The sequence below is a fragment of the Gasterosteus aculeatus genome, chromosome 2, assembly GCF_964276395.1.
Source record: "Gasterosteus aculeatus chromosome 2, fGasAcu3.hap1.1, whole genome shotgun sequence".
In the NCBI taxonomy this organism is placed as follows: Eukaryota; Metazoa; Chordata; class Actinopteri; order Perciformes; family Gasterosteidae; genus Gasterosteus; species Gasterosteus aculeatus.
Genome location: NC_135689.1, coordinates 9,583,423 through 9,603,731, shown reverse-complemented (window position 1 = coordinate 9,603,731; position 20,309 = coordinate 9,583,423). Strand labels below are relative to the sequence as shown.

Genomic DNA, 20,309 nt, shown 5'->3' with positions numbered 1-20,309 from the left:
AATGCTACACCCACATCTGAACAAAAAAGGCTTAGGGAGGTCTGTGTGCTGTTTTAGTTATAACATTCCTCAACATCATGATTTTTCTTGTTAGAGGATAAGTCCAGTTACCATGTGAATTACAACACAAATCAACCAAGTTCATAGCGGCTTCCCTTTACTTCCATGCTGTCTCTATAGATATCTGCTTTATGTTAGACTCAGTAATTCTGTCATAAAACAGCCTGGTTTTCATACTACATGTGTGCAGGGCGACTGTGACTGTTTTATGATATTATATGATATGAAAAATAGCCCACTATACATAATATGCTATAACTGAATGGGAATTTCATCCTGGCAGTTAAACATTGCAATGTATAAAAGGTAAATGTGAATTACAGGGCTTCCAATAGAAACTGGCGCAGTTACTGTTTGTACAATAGTTTACCACTTTCAAACAATTCAAATACAAAGACTTCACAAAATCAAAAATGAATATCAGCTTCCAGGTAAATGGTGACTTTTTTGTGGCTGGGCCAAACTTGTAACATTTGTCCAAATCCACATCTTGTACTCCCAGTACCCCCTCCAGCCCCCTGTGCATTGTTCAAAGGGGCGGTCTGGAAAGAGTCTGCGGTGTGTGTGTGTGTGTGTGTGTGTGTGTGTGTGTGTGTGTGTGTGTGTGTGTGAGAGAGAGAGAGAGAGAGAGAGAGAGAGAGAGAGAGAGAGAGAGAGGGAGAGAGAGAGAGCTGCTCGACACACAAGTGTTGTGACCGTTTTTGTTGCACAATCGTCGGAGGGTTTTTCTGGGGATAAAGGCGAAAAAGAATAAATCCAGCCAAAATGTCGAAGGTGGAAGGAGGAATGAGATGTGTCAAATACCTCCTGTTCGTGTTCAACTTTATCTTCTGGGTAAGTGCGTTTCGGGTTTACGCGAATGCATGTGTGCCGACGGGATGCGAGCCGCGTGCGTAAAGGCACAAGTGCCAGCAGCGGTGCGGACTCCTGCCTCTGGTCGATGCGCGCATTGTTCTCGCCTTCATTGTACTGTGTGCTGTACTTGGTGGTTGTTCCGTCCCTGCGCGGAAACGGTGACAGCCGAGCTCAACGGGTTGAAATCAGACTTTCCACACAGGGGGGAAAAAAAGCCCGCCCTCATTTCCTTTTTGAAAGGAAGACTGAATGAAAAGATGGAGAGAGATTAAGAGAAAGCGTGGAAAACCGTGGCCGGTGGGCTCATTAAGGACCCGCGGGCTTCAGGGCTGGTTGGTGAAGTTACAACCACATTGGAGCACAAGAGAGACACTTTACTCCAGACCAGTGTGCACGCAAGCTCTACACACGTCCCTTCCATCCTTGTTGAGTCCATTCACTGTGTAGGTCCATTAGAAATCAAGATACGAATTTAAGATCTACAAGTAGTTGCTGGATAACCTTGTATGTGATTGTGAGAGAGGGTGTGTGTGTGTGTGTGTGTGTGTGTGTGTGTGTGTGTGTGTGTGTGTGTGTGTGTGTGTGTGTGTGTGTAAAAGGGCACTTTGGGATATGTTTTCCTCCCCTGTTTCCACTCCATCGAGGGAACGCTCCTTTGTCTGCATGTGTGAGAAAGAGAGAGAGAGAAGAAGATTTTCCGACCAGCATCTGTGGAGTGGATCAGTTCCTGAGGGCTGCGTGAATGGATCCATTGTCACAGCGGGACAATAGCATAACTTCCGTGCCCTGCTCCTGCCCGGCCAAGCATCAGGCCCTGCCTGTCGAACCCCACCGGTCCAATCTGTGTGTTCTACTATCCCCAATACCTCCACATCCAGGATGGGTGTTGTTGCTGCCGAGATCTCCCTTGTACATCTGTATGAACGTGTGGCACTTGCACAGAAAGACAGGTGAATGTGAGAGGAAGCAGACATTTGGAGAAAAAAAAAGAGGACATGTGACTGATTGACGGACGTGATAAAACAGAGGAAGGGAGACGACAAATGTGATGGGGAAAGAAAAAGGGTCACGGGGAGATTGAGAGGGATATTCATGTGCGTGTGTGCGCGCTCACATGGCAAAAGAGTGACAGCTGACCCAGATAAAGACAGAGCGCCAGATCGGCATGAACATAGCGGGATATTCTGTGGGTGTGGGCTGTGTTTGTTTCATGTTTCACTGGATTAAAGAAACACCAAAAAACGGAGGCTGCTCCTCCGCTTCTTGGTTTTGCTTTCTCAGCAACTGTGATCCATCTCCGTTCATAATTACTGCATCCAACCCCCCCTGTTGATCGTGGTGTGAGTGATGATGGGAAGAGTGTTTTGGGAGGAAGGGCAGAAGTTTTTCCCTTCCAAACCCCCCACGTCCCCTCTCCAGAGAGCAGAGACAAGAAGCCAGTGGCTCTTCAACACTTACAGCAGAGCGGTCTGCCGTGAGACATGCTGACACTCACTCACACACTCAAAAGACACAATTTAAGATCTTGTCTTCACATACTGTAAATAATGAAGCGCGTCATACAACCCCCCCCCCCCCTCCCCTTGTCTGAATACACACAAAACATGCTCACCACTCATCCTGTGTAAAGGGGCTAACGGGTTTAGGAATCTTGTTGACTTCGTGTCACAGCAAGATTTATTGAAACTCCTGCAGGGCTCCGATATTAAACCTCCAACGTACTGCAGGCCCCGCTGGTAGCTCGTAAAGCAATCGCTTACAACGGAACATCAATAGCTGGCTGGCCCGTCTGGCCTGTGTTTGTGTGCTCTAGTTCACTGACTGCCCTATTTAGTCAAAAGGCCTCTAGGTTAACCGCGTGGGGCAAGCATTAGTGATGTGCGTCAAATGTCCCTGTGTTCTGTCTACTAAATGTATATGCAGGGACTTGCAGGCTGAGCAGTGACATATTAATGCAAAACAGGAACATCTGGCAAAACCTAAAACAGGTAACACGGGGCCCCAATGATGCAACAACGTTGATCCGACAAGAGAGGATGGGAGCGCAGAGGAAAGGGGGGGGGGGGGCAGACTAAAACAGAAACGCACTAGTCTGTGTAGTGACCACACTCCCTCGCCCCGGCACAGATTTCAATAGGATTTACTCCACCCATATTCATGCCCCTATTTACACTTTCCGTCTGCCCATCTTTTTTAATGTGCGCTTGCTGGTGTTTTCTCCAAACATATGCCAGACAGAAGGGTATTTTTGAGAAGCTTAGACCACTCACAAATTGCTGGTGGTTTTAAATAAGTATTCCACAGATGTTTTCCTTTTGTACACTGCTTTTGCTGCAATTCCTTTCTTGAAAATAAGGAAAGTGGATAACGCCTCTGACCAACACCCCAGTCCCGTGTCCTGTGTGAGCTCAGCCCCCGTTTCATGAAAATTCCCCTCACAAAAACACTATTTAACTGCCCTGTTAAAAAGTAGGCTGTGTTACTGTAGAATTGCCTCAATAAAGCTACAAGAGGGAGATTTTTATACCTGTCTGGAAATATCCAGCCACACTAACTATCTTCAAAGGTGTCATAGGGTAGTGAGAGGACAAAGAGTAGGTCTGTAATTCTCATATCTGCATCTTAAAACACCCTAATAAGCCACAGGTTGGAGTTTATCTCTGAATAAGATGCATCTGTCTCTGCAGGCAAGGGGGGAAAAGATTGTCCAGCCACTTCTCTTTTTCTCTCTCTCCTTCATTGTGTCTGTCAGATTCCCTCCTATTGTGCGCCAAAACGTATTTTCACAGGGAGACAGTGGCTCTTTGTCCCTGTGGGGAGATTTAGAGGGAGGGCGGTGGGATTAGGTGGGGTAGAGGAGGGGGATACATGGAGATAAATCAGTGGGGGGAGATTTGAGGGGCAGCGGGGCCGAGAGAGGGGAGGGGAGGGGTGTGTCCAGTGTCGGACGGGGTAATGAAGGCAGACAAAGTGGTGGGAGGGTAAAAGAGGTGGGGGGGGGGGAGGGGGGGGGTATGTATGTAAGCAGTGAAGGGGTTAATGGGACCTTTGGGATAACTTGAGTGCCAGAGTTGAGAACGTGCTAAATATGTCAGCTACTGCCCGCACGCACTGTTGGATGCCTTTTTCTAAAATGAGACCTTTCAGTGTGGGAGCCATTCAATGCATCTCTTGTTTTGTTTTTTAACATTTTTAATGGATCCATGATAGTAATGAGGTCCAGCTGAGCTCTGAGCTCTTTGCAACTCTAAGGCAACCATCTGCTCCTCCTATACTATGCTACCGCCAGATAGCTCGGGACAGCGCCAATACTTGGTGTGCGCTGTGTGTCCAGCAGTCCTCGCCTCACACCCTCAAACGACGACATCAGGCGCTCTGACAAATACCGGGGTTAAATAGATCCAGAGCCCCCGCTCCATGCTAATCCAGCCTAGTTCAGTAACCTTCACTTTAATGTGCTTTGTCACTTTGGGGTTTCGGGCTTAAAAAGTCCACGGAGCTAAGCCGTGCCAAGCATCACCAGGCATGACACTAAACCCTCAGTTTGGGAGGACGGCTGCTTCCCTGCACCTGTCTGATTCCGATGCTTTACAACCGAGCTGCTGGCCTTACTTCAGACCACCGTAAAGTATAACTTGTGGACGTGGTTGGAGAAGAGTGTTGAAAGTGTGGACCATACAGTATATTTTATACTGTATACTGTATAATGTGCAGAGGATTTAGGTGGATTTGAGGACGGATTTTCTTGATTTGGAAATGGGGTTTGTTTCTCTTGACAAAGCCAGAGGACACAGAAAAGGTCATACTCCACAAATTAAAATATCTAGGACATAGAGACCATGTGACGCGCACTCCTAAACACTCTCCATTTAGACAAATCATTTTGTTTATCAGCGCACACACTCACAGAGGCACAGTGTGTTAGCGTTGAAGCTCAGCTCAGAAGGTTTTCAGACTCAATAATCCTCAGGGGTCATCGGCTCAGTGATCGTTAAAACCTCTCGGTATTGATCTGTCAGTGTCGCGCCCACCGCCGTCTGCCATTTGAGAGCTTCTCGGATCTCAGGAAAAACAAAGCGTTTCCTTCAAGGTCTTCTGAGCAGTTCGTTTGCAAGAGCATTGCTGAGGGTAGGGCTTGGATCATTGTATGCCGGTGGTGGTTTAGATGAAGGAAACTATGAGTAACATGTAGCCTGTTTAAACTCAAGATGCCCGAAGCCCAGCGAGTCATTTCTCCCTGCCGGGGCGCCAAGTTACACAAGTTACGTTCTGCTGGGATCTAAAGACACATAGATGATCCACCTATGGTGGTAATAAATATTCACACTCATCAGTTTGACAAATAACGTTCGGTTTTAGCCTAACAGCTCCTACAGCGCTTGTTCTCCCGTTGCCAAAGTATAAGGAGGGGGGTGGAAAACTCCACAGCACTATGTGCTTCATGTGGAAAATCAGAAACTAAGAAGTCCTCTGACGGCCTGAAAATCACACTTAACCCAGATAATACTACTGTACTATAATTAGGGTTCAGTTACAATTAAAGCCGGCGTGAGTCTTAACACAGCATGACTGTGGACTATTTGCCTGCAGAGGTTATTTCTTGTTGTCGTAATCATGCTCTCCTGCCTCTGCAGTTGATGGGATCCTTCGTTCTGGCGGTGGGACTGTGGCTGCGCTTCGATCCAGAAACCGTGTCTCTTCTCAATGTTGACAAGGCTCCAGACACTTTCTTCATTGGTGAGTACCATGACGGACCTCAGGTAGTCGCAGTGTAGAAACATGCTGGAGAAGTATGTCAGTAATTATATACTGTGTATATATATATATATATATATATAGTATAAACAGTATAAATAAAGCATGTGTTTTTTATGTTGCTCGGAAACCATTCTAAATGGGTCGAGGAAAGGAGATGAGTGTGAATAACAGGAAATGACTGCTATTAACACATGACAGAAACCACAGGGCTGCTAACCACCGTTCAATTAGACACCATACCCAGATGGAAAGAGACTGAGGAGGAGGAGGAGGAGGAGGAAGAGGAGGAGGAGACACTTGGTATCGGGACACTTGAAGGAGCATTTGGAAGAGGTCAATCATAGAAACAGATGGGGAACCATGACAACAGTTTAAAGGAAAAACATGATGGGATTTCAAATTAAATGACAGAGCAAGAGGAAAAGAAAGAGTGTTTATCTATCCTGTATAGCACTACCCTTCCAAATACTCAACAATCAGACTAAACCATCCTCCTTTTATTTTCAGAAGCAAGTTTAGAACTGCTGTGTAATGGTAGTGAGAGTGTGTGTGCGTGTGTGTGCGTGTGTGTGTGTGTGTGTGTGTGTGTGTGTGTGTGTGTGTGTGTGTGTGTGTGTGTGTGTGTGTGTGTGTGTGTGTGTGTGTGTGTGTAAACTAGGGCTCAGGTGTCCATGTGGTTGGACTGAGGGTAGGTGTCCTCTCAGAGTACAGTGCTGCACATGGCTTTGACATTGAGTGCGCTGTCCCCACAGGCACAGTTGAGAGCGCCCAACAGTTGCTATAAGAACACAACAAACAGCTTCTGACTAAGCGCTTCTTCGGGTCGGACCAAGTAGAGAAACAGCGTCTCTTTCAGGTTGTGTAAAGATGGAGCGATGATTCAAACAAAGTCTTCAAACCATATTTGCTGTTACCTCATGCTCTTCATACCTCATGGAACATTACCATGTCAGGTGAACTGCAGGAACATTGACTAAACAACTTTAAGGCTGCAACAAAAGTACTAAATTAAATGATTGTGTCCCATCAAGTCTTTTTGTTGACACATCAGGATCCTATGAACGGCACCTTAGGTCAACCACCTAATCGTGTGCCGCCTCGGGGCCTGGCGGCCCTTTCTCACTGCATCCTCTGCAGAGCTGTTGCCCGGCAACGCACCTCACCTGTATCAAAGCGGAATTTCATTCCTGATGAGTGGGTTGGAAGGGGAGATTTGGGTCTCTCAGGGGGTCCCATTTAGAGCTCATCTTTAATAAAAAAGTTGGTTTCTGTAGACTAGAATTGCCCGTTGAACTAAAAGGGGAAAGCTGATCATATTACAGATGTGTTTTGCGGTTTATAAACCTTTTTTTCACCCCGCCTGTTTAAAACTGGAATATCTTGATGATGTTAATCAATAATGTTGATGAATAGAGTGTATCAAGTAAAAAGGTATTCCGATGGTTGTTTACCAAATGACTTCATTACAATAGTGGCTTGTTCCTCCAGGTGTCTACATCCTGATAGGTGCTGGCAGCATGGTGATGTTGGTTGGTTTCTTCGGCTGTTGTGGAGCTGTTCGGGAATCTCAGTGCCTGCTGGGTTCTGTGAGTATGAAAGTGATTCTTACCACAAGAGCAAAATCTGAACTGAAATGCTTTTTTTCTCAGTTGGATACCTTGAATTATCTTTAAGAAGAATTATATTTCACCTTCCCATTTCTTGTCTCACTTTATTGTTTCTGTGAACTTCTTTAGTTCTTTGCCTGTCTGTTGATAATCTTTGGTGCCGAAGTGGCAGCTGGGGTGTTTGGATTCTTAAACAAGGACAAGGTACGTTTAATATTTGATAGCTAGAAGTGAATGTAGTAGATGAATCCTGATGGCACCACATAATTCACTGTCCACTATCACACAGATTATCAAAGACGTTCAGACCTTCTACACCACAACCTACAACGAAAGCAATAACAGCACTTTGATACTGTCATACCAGAAAGTAGTAAGTATAAAAATAATATATTTTAGCATAAGTAACACTTTGCTTTTAATGCTCAAAAAACACATTATAAAAACGTTTGTTCATTCATCATATTATGTTTTTATTCCCACTTTCAGCTGAACTGCTGTGGGACCATAGACAGACCCTGCCCTGAACCTGCAACAACTACGAAGGTAAGACACCAGCTCCACCTGCAGGGAGGAAATCAAGTTCGTCCCCTCTAATGAATGAATCGGGGCCTCGTGGTTCACGACAACTTGAAGCGGCTTGATTCCTCTTATGTTGGCTCTGCAGGACTGTGAGACCGGCATCAAGGATTTCTTCAACAGTAAACTCTACATCATTGGATACGTGGGCATCGGCATCGCGGGAGTCATGGTGAGTCAGCACCGGGGACTTGACTCGAAAACACACGCAAATACACACACACACACACACACACACACACACACACACAGTGAGCATGAAGGTTTTTGTGGTTTCCTCTCAACAGATCATTGGGATGATCTTCAGTATGGTGCTCTGTTGCGCCATTCGCAACAGCAGGGAGGTCATCTAAGCTGGACCTTTGACCTTCACCTCTTCCCAGCCCCAAAAGACTGTACAGCCCTCAGATCAAATGTCAACCGTTGCTCGTCATCCATCCAGGGACCCAGGAAATAGATTGTGATCAAAAACATCTTTTCCACTATGGTGCTGAAACCAGCTCTCCTGGCCTGTTTTTGTATCTTCTCTTTCACTATTATTTGCACTCACAAGCAAAGCAGCACCCTCTACCTTCCATAGCATTCTGATGTGACCAAAACAGCTGGATCGATGTGATTTCTGATGTTGCCATGACAATCCGTCAAATTGTTTTCCTCCTCATGGCCATTTGGTCAACATTATAAATGTTAACCCGCATACCGTCGCAGCGGTGTCAATTCTTTTTCACACAGCCTTGACACTGACCCCTCAACTGTGGGAAACTCGAGCCCCGGGAGAGCAAACCCGAGAGGCAAAAGCAATGTTGTGTTACATGAGATCAAAACCTGAAGAAAAAAAAGAGGTTGGCTGGAATCTCGTATGTAATCCTGAACAAATTCTCTATTTCGTCCCGAAGTAAGAGCTCCTCGTATATGTACGTTCTCTCACGTCAAATATTAGTATTCTTGACTCTCTGTTGACTGTATTTCAAGAACATGTGTGTGGATGTTTAATGGCTAAATATATGCTAGCCTGTGAACAGGCAGTGGGGCTGTGAAATTGGATTATTCAAACCAGCGGGAATCTCCCCACCTTCACCTTTTTTCCCCTCTGTGCCTTTTTACAAGTACTCCACCGACAACAAAACAAAAACCCATTTCATTCCTCTCGTCTGATTATTTCAGGACTGGTATGTAAATATATGTGACTTGTCTTATAGTTGTACATTATCTGTGGATGATGCGATAGTACCTATTTAACAAGCTGTGTGTAGATAGATTCTTGCAGTTGTTGTATAATGTTCATGTAGTCATGACGGTGTTTGCAATAGTCAAACAAATCCACACAGCGAACTTACTTAATGTGCCTTTTTTTTGATAACGAGCTCTTTGAACAACCGGCTGTCGGAACGTAGCAAAAGATTGTAGCGTTCACAATCGACTTGCCATTGTTGTTGTGGTGTGCCACACTTCTTTCCTGCCAAGAGAGCTGAAGTGGTAAAAGCAGCAACATCTTGGCCAACTATTATAAACGCAATATTTTAAAAAAGGCTCTTTTTCTCACTCCAGCATTTGTTCTGAGGAGTAACGCAACCGAGTCACCGTAGTGTTACTTCATAGGCTCTGCGGGAACCGTTAAGTGTGACTCAATCCACCAAGCTGTCGCTGTGCTTCTCAGTTCAATTTGTTTGTAAATCTGGAGTGATAATGTGTCTAAAACCTTTCAAAGTTAATTGTGTGTTAACTTATTTTGATAAAATTCCAGGCTTCTCAGGAAGATAGCTGTCTCAAGTTAAATAAAGCTTTTAACGTTTACATTGTTTCCCTTGTCTTATTCTCTCACAGTTTTATTGTTGGAATGCAGCTAGCAATAAAAAAGGTATTTGCAACAGTCGTTCCAGATTGAAATGGCTTGTGTGTTTAACTTAGCAAAACTGTGCAGATAAATCATAGAAACCTGATTTTCGGTTAGAAGCTTGGCAAAAAGAAACAATCAAAATCAAAAGATAAAGAACATTTTTGTTCTCGTCACCAAAGACATCTTTACTTTGTGATATCAAGTAGTCCTATAGTCATCTGGTTGGATTCACACTCTTTCCCAATATGGATATAAGACCTCCACGCAAATATTGTTGATTGTGTTCATAATGTGACCCACATTATGTCAAAGAAACACATTCAAACTAAGAACATATTCCATCGCAATGTCATTGTATTTGTTATTCCTTTAAAATCCCCTTATTGAATAGGTGTCCAGGTCTGGTCGCATGGTTTTCATGTCAGAGTTTCACCTTTCTGCACTGCAGCTGAAACGACAGCTGAATATTTAGTTATGCCCGTGATGCGGCAGAGGCTCCGGGGTTAGAGTTACCCCAGCGCTGCAGCATGAGCATTTTTACAGCCACAAATGTATCAATGCCACTTACGCATGTGTAGAGAAGTGGGGTAACACCCCTTAAGATTGCATCAGAAAAGGGGTTGGCTGTCCACAGTCAACCTGCCACTATTTCCTACTGCACTCCAAAAATAACACAAGTAAACATTGCATTCATAAATATTTATTTAGGAGTGTATTTACATGCGTAATTCATTACAATGAACTGAATTATCCTTTAAATGTTGAAAAGTTGAAAATTTCAGTTTGAGTTTAACTTGACGATGTTCAAGACTAATGAAAGATACGGGATACATATTTACATTAAAGTGTTTGACCTATGACATTTCTCATGGTAGGGTGAGTACAGCCCAGAATTACTCCGTTCTGATTCTTAATACACTTGGGTCAGCTCCTGTATCTCTTACAGACAAGTAAACCTGACCAGTCACAAACAACCACTGTCAACTAAGAGAAAGTGTCTATTTATAGGTCATGAAACACCTTTTCCAGAAGACGTGGTCCCAAAAGCATATCAAATCACATTAATAGTATTGTTCATAGTTCTCCACCATCTAGTCTGACTCAGATGTAGATTGGGGGTATAAGCCCACCTTCGTCCAGCATTCTCTTCTTCATCTATTACTTTTCTGTTTAGTGACCAACTGGAACGCAGTGTAGATAAAGAGAATGGGCAAAATATTTAATAACACAGTAAATCACTGCAGGGAAAAGTATGTAAACCAGGTTGCTTTGATGAAAACACCTGACAATCAATTTAAGCTATGAAGTTATTTATCTAGTAACATCCACTTTACACTATATACATTGAAAAAGATCAGCATCCATGGACCGTGATTTTATGGCATTGATCATTGATCAATGTGGTCAATGATCTATCCGGCCCAGGAAAGCAATCCTGCTCTGACAATAGGCTCCACCAAGGACCACGAAGATAATTGTTTAAATCTCTTAATTTAGACCAAGTAATGCTAAAGGCATATTTAAGACTTTGAATGGCATTTCTCTGGTCCCTTCAGCGTTTTTATATGAAAGCCTCCGACAACACAGAAGATTCACTTTTTTTTTACGAAGAGTAGATGTTGTTGGGCGTGTACCCAAGTAGGAACTCTCCAACTCCGACAAAGTACACAACCTGTGCGATGCCAAAGAGCGGGGCGATAACCAGGGCGCGGCAGCTGGCCCCCTTCAGGAACGCTGCAGGACCCTCCTTCCTCAGGATCTTCCTGCAATCGAGGAGAGTGTGCACGGTTAGTTTAGTTTATTAACTATCCTATTAACTAATCCTCCTGGGGTCTAGGGAAAAAGGACCAAATGAAACACATGCAAAAGGTTAATCAGTAACCTGTTGCCTGCATGCAAAATCGTGAAAGGAAAGGAATTACTTTTGATGACTGTAAGCCTTATTTACCTGACGCAGTCCGCCACTCCACTGTAAGTTTCCTCGTCGGCTCCTTTTCTGAGTGATTGTAGCCTTGTCTTGACCACTGCAGAAGACATACAAAGCGCATTAATTGAGAACTTATTACATTAAAACTACAGTTAGTAGTGCTTATGTTTGGTGACCATTCGTTGGCATAGATTGAGTCACTGACCGTCACAAGGGCTGACAGTTACAGCAGCAATGGATCCAGCCAGGCAGCCAGACATGAAGGACCAATAAAAGGGAACAGACGGGTCTTCACGTGAACGTTTGCCGAGCTGGTGCAGATGTGCAAAAAGTGGGAAGTACACAACGGAGAACGGGATGTCTCTAAAAAGGCACAACAAAAACAAACAAAATTAATCAATTTTACAGCTCAACAGTACATGTTAAGGGGTTCCTGAAAACAGCGACCTCACCTCATCAATGTGGCTCCGAGGCCCCTGTAAAGCCCCGTCACTCCTTTGGTCCTCAGCAGCTCTCTGGTGATCTGCGTGGCGGACACTCGCATGACTTGAGGCGCAGGACTGGTGTTGTAGGAGCGGCTGAGAACAGCGCTGGTCCCTCCCATCTTCAGGGTAGTCGCTACACTAGGCACCACTCTCTGCTGGGCCGCTGGCAGAAAGAGGAAACATATTGCAGAGTGTTTTCACCGGGAGGTAAAGAGCACTAGGAAGCATTATTTGATGCTGATGATTTCCTTGAAATTACCCAGCCTGCCAGCGTCCTGCAACTGGATCTTGAGCATCTCCATGGGCGTGGTGATAATGACCTGGCACATTCCTGCACAGCATCCAGCCAACATCTCCTTAAGCACCGTCAACCTGCTACTAGAGACACGTGAACAGGGTTGGAAAAAAGAAAAAGAAAAGGGAATGACGCGTCAATTAATCCGAAGTAATACTCACCCATCTTTGCTCAGCTGGTGGCGAAAGAAGTCATTGGCGGCCAGTTTGATGGCTTTCTCAGGGGTCACCAGGGTTAGATTCACTGCTGCACCTGCAATAACAGGCATCGGCCAACTTAAACCTAAAGACTCGTTGATGCAGCAGGATGTCTGCAATAGAATTTCACGCAATCGGGGCTGTCAATGACTTATGTGAGGTTTAGCATGTCCATTGCTTCAGTGCAGTGGTTTGTGTCGATGTGATCACCGACTCACATACAAAAGAAAGACACTTGGCATAAGAACAAACATCTTTCTTTGGGAGAGATGAAATTGGTATGTTTGGTTTAGGCCAATCAAAGTGTATCACAAGTAGTCTAAAAAACAAATGTTGTATCTTTGATGTACTATTTCAAGGCACGTCTTAAAAATGAGTGTCTTACCTCTGTACATCCCAAAGTAGCCTTCCGATTTAACTGTCTTTATCAGGCAATCCATCCTGATGCAGAAATAATACAGACATTGATACAGTAGTTAGGATTTCAAGGATTATCGTGTGTTTATGCATAGCTTAAGTGAGTGTAAATAAAATATAATCAAGGCTCGAAAAATTTGGGAAGAGTCTTCATGCAAGGAGAAAGTTGTCAAATCAAGTGTGGTAGTTCATGCTAAATACTGGGAAAGGGGAAGGGGACCTTTCTTATCTCTTACATGTTCTTGTAGAGTTGCTGCCCGCTGCGTTGATTCTGCAGACGAGTCTTGGCCAGGTCAATTGGGAACACACAGGTCACTCCTACCATGCCTGCAATCCCTCCATTAACCAGTTTGGCTGGGAGGCTGTTTAATGGCAAGTTGGAACAGATATGTGCACAGGGTGTGGCAATGTCAAGTCAGGTTACAAAACCTACTGAAACTGAAATGATGCAGGTTAAGGATTTGGTCCCCAAGGATTAAGAAAACCATCTCCACAGGAAAGTAATTAGGCTTTTTAACCATGTGTATATTCTGGTTGTGAGTAAACAGCATTGCAACAGAACTGGGTACGGAGTGACTACTTCTGGGAATCTGCTCATCCAAAAATAACTTTCGACAGAGTGAATTACAGAACATGTCATTACAGCCACTAAGGCTTCTATGGATCGACAACTTAGCGCTAGAGAAACAAACAACAATAAAGGTAAATAATCAAGGCATGCTTTATTCCTATTTTGCCCATTGAGCAGCCTGCATACTGAATCATGCTGCAGGGTTTGGTGTGCTGTGCTGATAATTAGAGCAGGTTCATACCTAATCTGCTGTTGCTGGGCCATGGTTCTTGTTGTTTTGGCTTGTGCACAAGATGTTTTGCACAAGTGGAGGCAGCAGAGGGAAAGCAGGCCGAGTATCCCTGTGAGACACCAAGCAAGGCAGGGATAAAGAAGAAAGTCAGTCTTATATAGAGAGAGGCAGGTCCAGCCCCAAAGATCCACGGATAGATTTGAGTTCACGCTCCACCCACTGGACCACCTGCCAAGAACTGGAGCCAGGGTTGTCATCGCCCAACTGAAATCAAACCCCGAGCCAACTAGCTTTGAGGGATACATCTCCCTGTCCTGGCAGGGAAGCTGCCACCAACGCCTCTGTGTTTTCCTTGCTGTCATGTCTTTCCCAGTTGCCAATGTCACAGATCATTGTTTGGTATAGCTTTAGTTTCCTGTTAAGATACCCCATACCAGACCTTATTGAATCAATCACCCTGTGTTCTAGAACAACAAACGTGTGAGCTGGGTTCAGGAAGTGCAAACAGCCAGGGGAGTTTCTGGCCTGACCTTGTAAAGTGGGCCGGCCAATTCTACTAAGGACCACATTTCATGCAAGTGAGAATGATGCAACTTCTCCAAAACCTTTCTCACAGGTTTGAAAAGCAATTAAAATGTAGCGAGGCTAATTAACCCATAAAAAAGCATTCAATTATGTTTGCACATAGGCATACTTTGTGCAAAACATATATATTATGCCCATTTAGTAAAAACCTAATAGGACACACATTCAAATGAAAAACATCGGTTTCCTGAGATCAGCCCAATCAGGCATTATTTATTTCCATAGCCTACAATTATTCTAATTTCTTTAATGTATGCAATTATCACAGTGAAATTACAATGCATGTTCAACATGGGGTTTTATTGAGCTGTGACATTATACCTAACTAGAAAGAAAAGAAAAACACTCAGACGCACAACAGCAATAACAACAACAAGCCCTTCTGGTCCATCGGCCGTGGCATGTGTCAAGCAGCATCGCCTGTGTTAACATATTGCTGGGTTGCCACGGAGGGCTGCGTCTGGCTCTTCACACCGTCGAGGGTCGCGGAGCATCCCTCGGTGGAGACGCGGCTGGTGCGCACGCAGTGGTGCGTGCGCGTGTCGCAGCGCTTGCAGAGGCAGCGGTGGGCAGCGGGGTAATACACCTGCGGGTTGACACCCGGAGGGCAGCCGGGCAAATGGACGGCTCGGTACACCAGGGAGAGAGGCACACAGCTGCGCTGGATCATGAAGTCCCTCCCGAAACGTCCCTTCAAGTTGGTGTCCTGGAAACAGAGAGTTGAATTTGGCCACACTTTTCGAAGGAATACACACTAGAAATCTAAACTGAGGCTGGTCTAGTTGTACTTTACTCTAATTATTGTTTTTACAAATTATAAATACAAAATAAAATGTAAAATGTATTCTAATATATTTATTAGTATGGGTTATGCACTCCAGCAGCATATGCATATTATAACATCATATTTTAGCTGAGTATTTCTAAACATTATTATTACTATTTTAATTGAAGTAGAAGATCTCTCCCCTTTTGACCACAGTCAAATATACAACTTATCAAAATCATGTTTTAGAAAATCTAGGATGCTGAATCAGATTCTGTTATCTTGAGCATCATCCATCGCATTTTATTGTACATTTGGTTGAAATATCGGCAAAATGTTGATATATCGAGTTTCCATCATCGAGGGTGTGTAGTCACCTTTGTGTAACAGTAGCCTTTGCAGATGGTAGTGTTGATGGCCACACACTGGGCACAGTCGCGACTCTCAATCCATAAGGTGTGATTGCTCAGCATACAGGCGCACGCCGCCCTGTGCATCAGTGCACACAGCAGCATGCACTTCAACACTAACAGAGGCATACTGGCAGTCCAGACAGTGAGGCGGACACTCTGAAAAGAAATCGATTAAAAAAAAGACACAATTAATGATTGACAGGACAATAGTTTCTCAGACTTTTGATTTGTTAAAGCATGAAAAATTAAAAGAAAGAAACACACCTTCACATATGACCCCCTGTACTTCACGAAATTGCAGAGATGTCCGAGGACAACAGTATTCATTTAAGTGGGAAGGAAATTATTATTTAAGATATCCACAAATCTATATTCTGTTTTGGTTTTTTTAATGAGTGATCTTTCAGTCTGGATTCGTCCTCTCGTTGTGTCGACACAGTTCCTCTTCTTTGTGAATGTATGGAAAGATCAAGGGAGTCCATCCTCTTTTATCCACCCCGACCGCCCCAGTAGACTTCAAACACCATTCCAGTAATCACATGGCAGCAACAATGTTTAGAGGTCACAGTACTCTCAAAACACACTGATACAGAGAGTATGTATGGTGTGTGTGTGTGTGTGTGTGTGTGTGTGTTTGTGTGTGTGGGGGGGGGGGTGTGCATGAATGGGCGGTGTTCATTTTCCCACAGGTCACATGTAGAAGAGTGTGTGATCAACCTTCTGGCATGCAGGTGAGGGTGGGGTGGGGACGTAACTGAATATCAGTGGTTAATGCTGCAGGCAATATCTGCCAAACTACAACAACAAGATGTAAAAACGTGTGCGGATGCTCAAACTCGATCCATGTGCTTGAATCTACATGTGCACCAAAATGGTCTCAAGTGAGTCTTTCCATGTGCTTGAATCCCCACGTGCACCAAAATGGTCTCATGCGAGTCTTCTAAAAGTTACACTTCGAAGAATAATAGTCTAATAAGCAATATGTGCAATAACACATCATTTTTTAATAATCACTACATGCTACAAAGAATCAATTGACAAATGGGTAATAAGAATTTATTTTATTATCTTTATTTAAAATATCAAGGATTACCCTGTTGTGGTGAAAATGCAAAATGAAAAGTTAAAAAAAAAGAAAAATTGTTCAAATGAAACTCTCATCAAACCACAGACCTCAGAATAATAAAAAAAATATCATTTAGAAAATCAAACATATAAGGGAAAGGGATTTCCCAAAAGCGTAATCAAACTTTTCAAACAGAATTGAAAAAAACAAATGATAATACCATTTCTTTATTTTCCCTCTGGGACGAAAGATGTGATCCAAACCGTTAAAAAAGATGCTTAAAAAATGGCACAAAAGATACATTACATTAAATTAATTATATTACATTACATTAAATATGATTATTAGTATGATGATTACCTTTGACTGATGCTGGGTCAGCACACACGTGTTTCTCTCTTTATCTAAAGGAGAAAATCTACGCCCTCTTTTTTTAAGCCATTAATGCTCCCATTATTCCAGTTTGTTCCTAATGTGAGTGGCTGTGCCCTAAGATCGGATGAAGGGTTGTTTGTATCAAGATTGTTTAGAAACACTGGAACATTTTTTGAATGATCTAGTTCAATATAGATGAATGTACAGTATATAGTCTACTAAAATACAGATATGGGAAACCAACATAAATATATACTGAAATACAGAAAATAATGTCCCAGCTTAATTAGTATACATTCAGAGCATATATCTTGGCTAGTTTGGATGTTTTGTCACTATTATCTGCGTCTGACCTGGCCCCTGTTTCTTTTATCCGACTTTGTCATGGCGAGTCACATGTAACAAATCCATCAGATAATTGCAAAGAAAGTGGGTCGTGGTCAGTTCGACTCTCTGCCCTGACACAGATTCTGCTTTTTGCGTGGAGAGGTGGATTATAATTTGTGTGAGCTTCATGAGGAAAGTCAGCCCTTAGGTTACAAATCATGGGACCATACTGCATGGGTCATGCCTGGATTCAAAGGAAAAAAAACAATGAACATTTATGATTTACAAGAAAGCATAACAAAATAATGCATAAGGTGCCATGCATAAGCAGTTCCCTTACCAAATGCTGTTCATTACTTACAAGGTTCAACCTAATCTCTGACTAAATACTAAGATCTGCTATATTTCGCTTGGACAAAAGTAACGCCGGCCTACTGACCAATCACAGCTCACGTTACTGCTGCCCTGTACGTTAATGCAAACGTACTTATGATGCTAAGAAAAAGAATACGCAACGTCAATACGCCACAAAATGTCAAACTAACGATCGGATCGGTCAATGACTGTGACAATCAACGATATCGTCCCCATATACTTAAATCTGGAAGCTACCTAGAGGGCTTCTCTCACATAGAGACAGAGGGGCTGAATCTGATTGGATAAAAGCTTTAAAACCAGCTACAAGCTCAGAAAGACGGGCGCTGTGCAATGGGAAAATAAGCTAATGGGAAAAATAATCAGAATACATGTGTAGTATTTATATTTAAAAAAAGATGAAATAGCTGTAATTTTGTGATTCTGTTTAAGCCAGCAGGGAAGGCTTAGCTCGTACTGACGGCCCACCACTGATATGAACTTGTTTGAGGTTTTTAATTCACTGGCTCTGTGTTTCAATTTGTACAGTGCGGGTAACTCAATATACACTGATAAGGCCCTGGAACTGGGTCGGAACAAAACCTGAACCTTTTCTGGTGAAGGGTCTGACCTGACAGTGCCCCCAGGTCAAAAGGTCACACTTCTCCACCAGCCGGTTATTTTTCAGACAATTTTTGTTTCATTGACATTCATTGTGTGATTACTTTTTGAGATAAGATGTACAGGGACATGGACAATAAACATGGGGTTAAATACATATCATTTGGTTTTACTAACATTGAAAATTAAGTTGTTGCTGTCACACTAGACCTTGACAATGACTCATGAAACCTTTTTATAGATGTTAAAGTCATTTTTGGCTGATGGGCATGTCACTCAGACACTTTCGTAGAGGATTAGGAAAATAGGACAACATGCACCTAAAATTTTCTGGTGAGCAATTTTAAGCATGGACAGGAAAAACACTTTTTCTAAAAATTGACTTGTACCTGCAAGGACAGTTTAAACTAGAGGTAAAAGATCAAACAGAAATGTGGTCAAAATACATCTTCCTGGGGCCTTCCTGGAATTAGAATTAAAGAACAGTTGAACCATTTCATGATCATATATGCCTCAATTACACATTGTAATAGTTACCTAATGCAGGTAAAAGAGATATTTTGCAAACACAAAAGGTGTGGGAGGAGAGTAGTCTGAATTGGGTTCTGGAGCTGTGCCCCACCTCATACATCGCACTCATACGCCAGCCGCAAGCGGTTCCAAGCCAGAGAGCCACATCCACTGAATGGCGCTGACCAACAGCACCATGCAGCTTCTCATGTGACAGCTGCTCTCACAGGGCCATATTTTCTGTTCACTTGCTCACCTGTATCAGGTGACACCCTGCAAGGGTAACTATTGGCTCTTGTCTCAGACCTTCCCCGAGGTGATTGGTGGAGTAACGAGCACTCAGCTAGTGACCTCTACAATGAGCTTCCACCCACAGAAACATGATGGTTAATCACATCGTATAAATTATCCTCCAGACTCACAAGTCACCTTGGTTATGGTGCAAGAATACGGAAGCTTTGAGTATGACAAAGACCGTGGTTGCAATAATCACCAACTTGATATCGTATGGTTGCTTCTCTTGTTTCGGTGGTAATTTGTGTTTAACGTAGTGCTTGGTGAACAGTGACATGGACTCCCATTGCATGCTGGGAAACAAAGCTCTCTTCATTGGTGTATTTCTGTTTTTCAATTACAGAAATGCACATTGGAAAAGAACTGAACGAGGGTAAATCACACAGGTGTAGAAGATGCTTTAGTGAGCCATAATCAATTCGTCTTGCATAAAATATGCAATCCAATATTTTCTTTCAGAAACTAGACAGATAGTGTGGGATGTTTCCTCACAGTATTGTTACGCCACCAAACCTGGTGAATGATTGTCTCCATCTGCTGTGGCCCATGGACTTCCTTTGCATTGCGTAACAGAGTGGAAGAAACAGCGAGTGTGTGAGACTGAAAAAAAGGTGTTCTACCTCAATTTGATTAAACCATTTCATGGTACCACCTTCTTAGAGATCATTTATCATCATCTGAATTCACTGTCAAATTCCATTTTCCATACAATTGGTACCTAAAATATATTATTTTAATAATGCAAAATCTTTACCTTCGCCCATGTGCCTTCTTTAATCCTCTGTGCTTGTTTAATGTTATGTGAGAATGGTAATTTCTGTAATGACAAAAGGTGTGGGAGGAGAGTAGTCTGAATTGGGTTCTGGAGCTGTGCCCCACCTCATACATCGCACTCATACGCCAGCCGCAAGCGGTTCCAAGCCAGAGAGCCACATCCACTGAATGGCGCTGACCAACAGCACCATGCAGCTTCTCATGTGACAGCTGCTCTCACAGGGCCATATTTTCTGTTCACTTGCTCACCTGTATCAGGTGACACCCTGCAAGGGTAACTATTGGCTCTTGTCTCAGACCTTCCCCGAGGTGATTGGTGGAGTAACGAGCACTCAGCTAGTGACCTCTACAATGAGCTTCCACCCACAGAAACATGATGGTTAATCACATCGTATAAATTATCC

The 20,309-nt window shown here is 43.4% G+C and overlaps 3 protein-coding genes across 4 annotated transcripts; 1 reads left to right on the top strand and 2 right to left on the bottom strand.

Annotated features, from left to right (window-relative positions):
* The first annotated feature begins 584 nt into the window (after positions 1 to 584).
* On the top strand, positions 585 to 9,653 carry LOC120829683 (CD9 antigen). The gene is made up of 8 exons (XM_040194008.2): positions 585 to 894; positions 5,550 to 5,652; positions 7,162 to 7,259; positions 7,410 to 7,484; positions 7,570 to 7,653; positions 7,770 to 7,826; positions 7,948 to 8,031; positions 8,147 to 9,653. Exons 1-8 carry the CDS (start codon positions 826 to 828, stop codon positions 8,210 to 8,212), a joined length of 636 nt encoding a protein of 211 aa, XP_040049942.1. The 5' UTR covers positions 585 to 825; the 3' UTR covers positions 8,213 to 9,653.
* A 727-nt stretch (positions 9,654 to 10,380) lies between these two features.
* LOC120829848 (mitochondrial glutamate carrier 1) lies at positions 10,381 to 14,307 on the bottom strand. 2 transcript variants are annotated; one of them, XM_040194369.2, is made up of 9 exons: positions 13,830 to 14,307; positions 13,254 to 13,379; positions 12,986 to 13,041; positions 12,565 to 12,655; positions 12,368 to 12,483; positions 12,076 to 12,271; positions 11,829 to 11,986; positions 11,645 to 11,720; positions 10,381 to 11,459 (listed from the first exon to the last, which is right to left on the bottom strand). In XM_040194369.2, the coding sequence occupies exons 1-9, from the start codon at positions 14,180 to 14,182 to the stop codon at positions 11,300 to 11,302; spliced, it is 1,332 nt and encodes a 443-aa protein (XP_040050303.2). In that variant the 5' UTR covers positions 14,183 to 14,307; the 3' UTR covers positions 10,381 to 11,299. The 2 variants fall into 2 exon arrangements, with proteins under 2 accessions (XP_040050303.2, XP_040050302.1); XM_040194368.2 differs by having other exon boundaries at positions 12,368 to 12,486; positions 13,830 to 13,985.
* Positions 14,308 to 14,679: 372 nt separating this feature from the next.
* LOC120829849 (thyrotropin subunit beta-like) lies at positions 14,680 to 16,024 on the bottom strand. The gene is made up of 3 exons (XM_040194370.2): positions 15,849 to 16,024; positions 15,549 to 15,740; positions 14,680 to 15,111 (listed from the first exon to the last, which is right to left on the bottom strand). Exons 1-3 carry the CDS (start codon positions 15,909 to 15,911, stop codon positions 14,812 to 14,814), a joined length of 555 nt encoding a protein of 184 aa, XP_040050304.2. The 5' UTR covers positions 15,912 to 16,024; the 3' UTR covers positions 14,680 to 14,811.
* Positions 16,025 to 20,309: the final 4,285 nt, after the last annotated feature.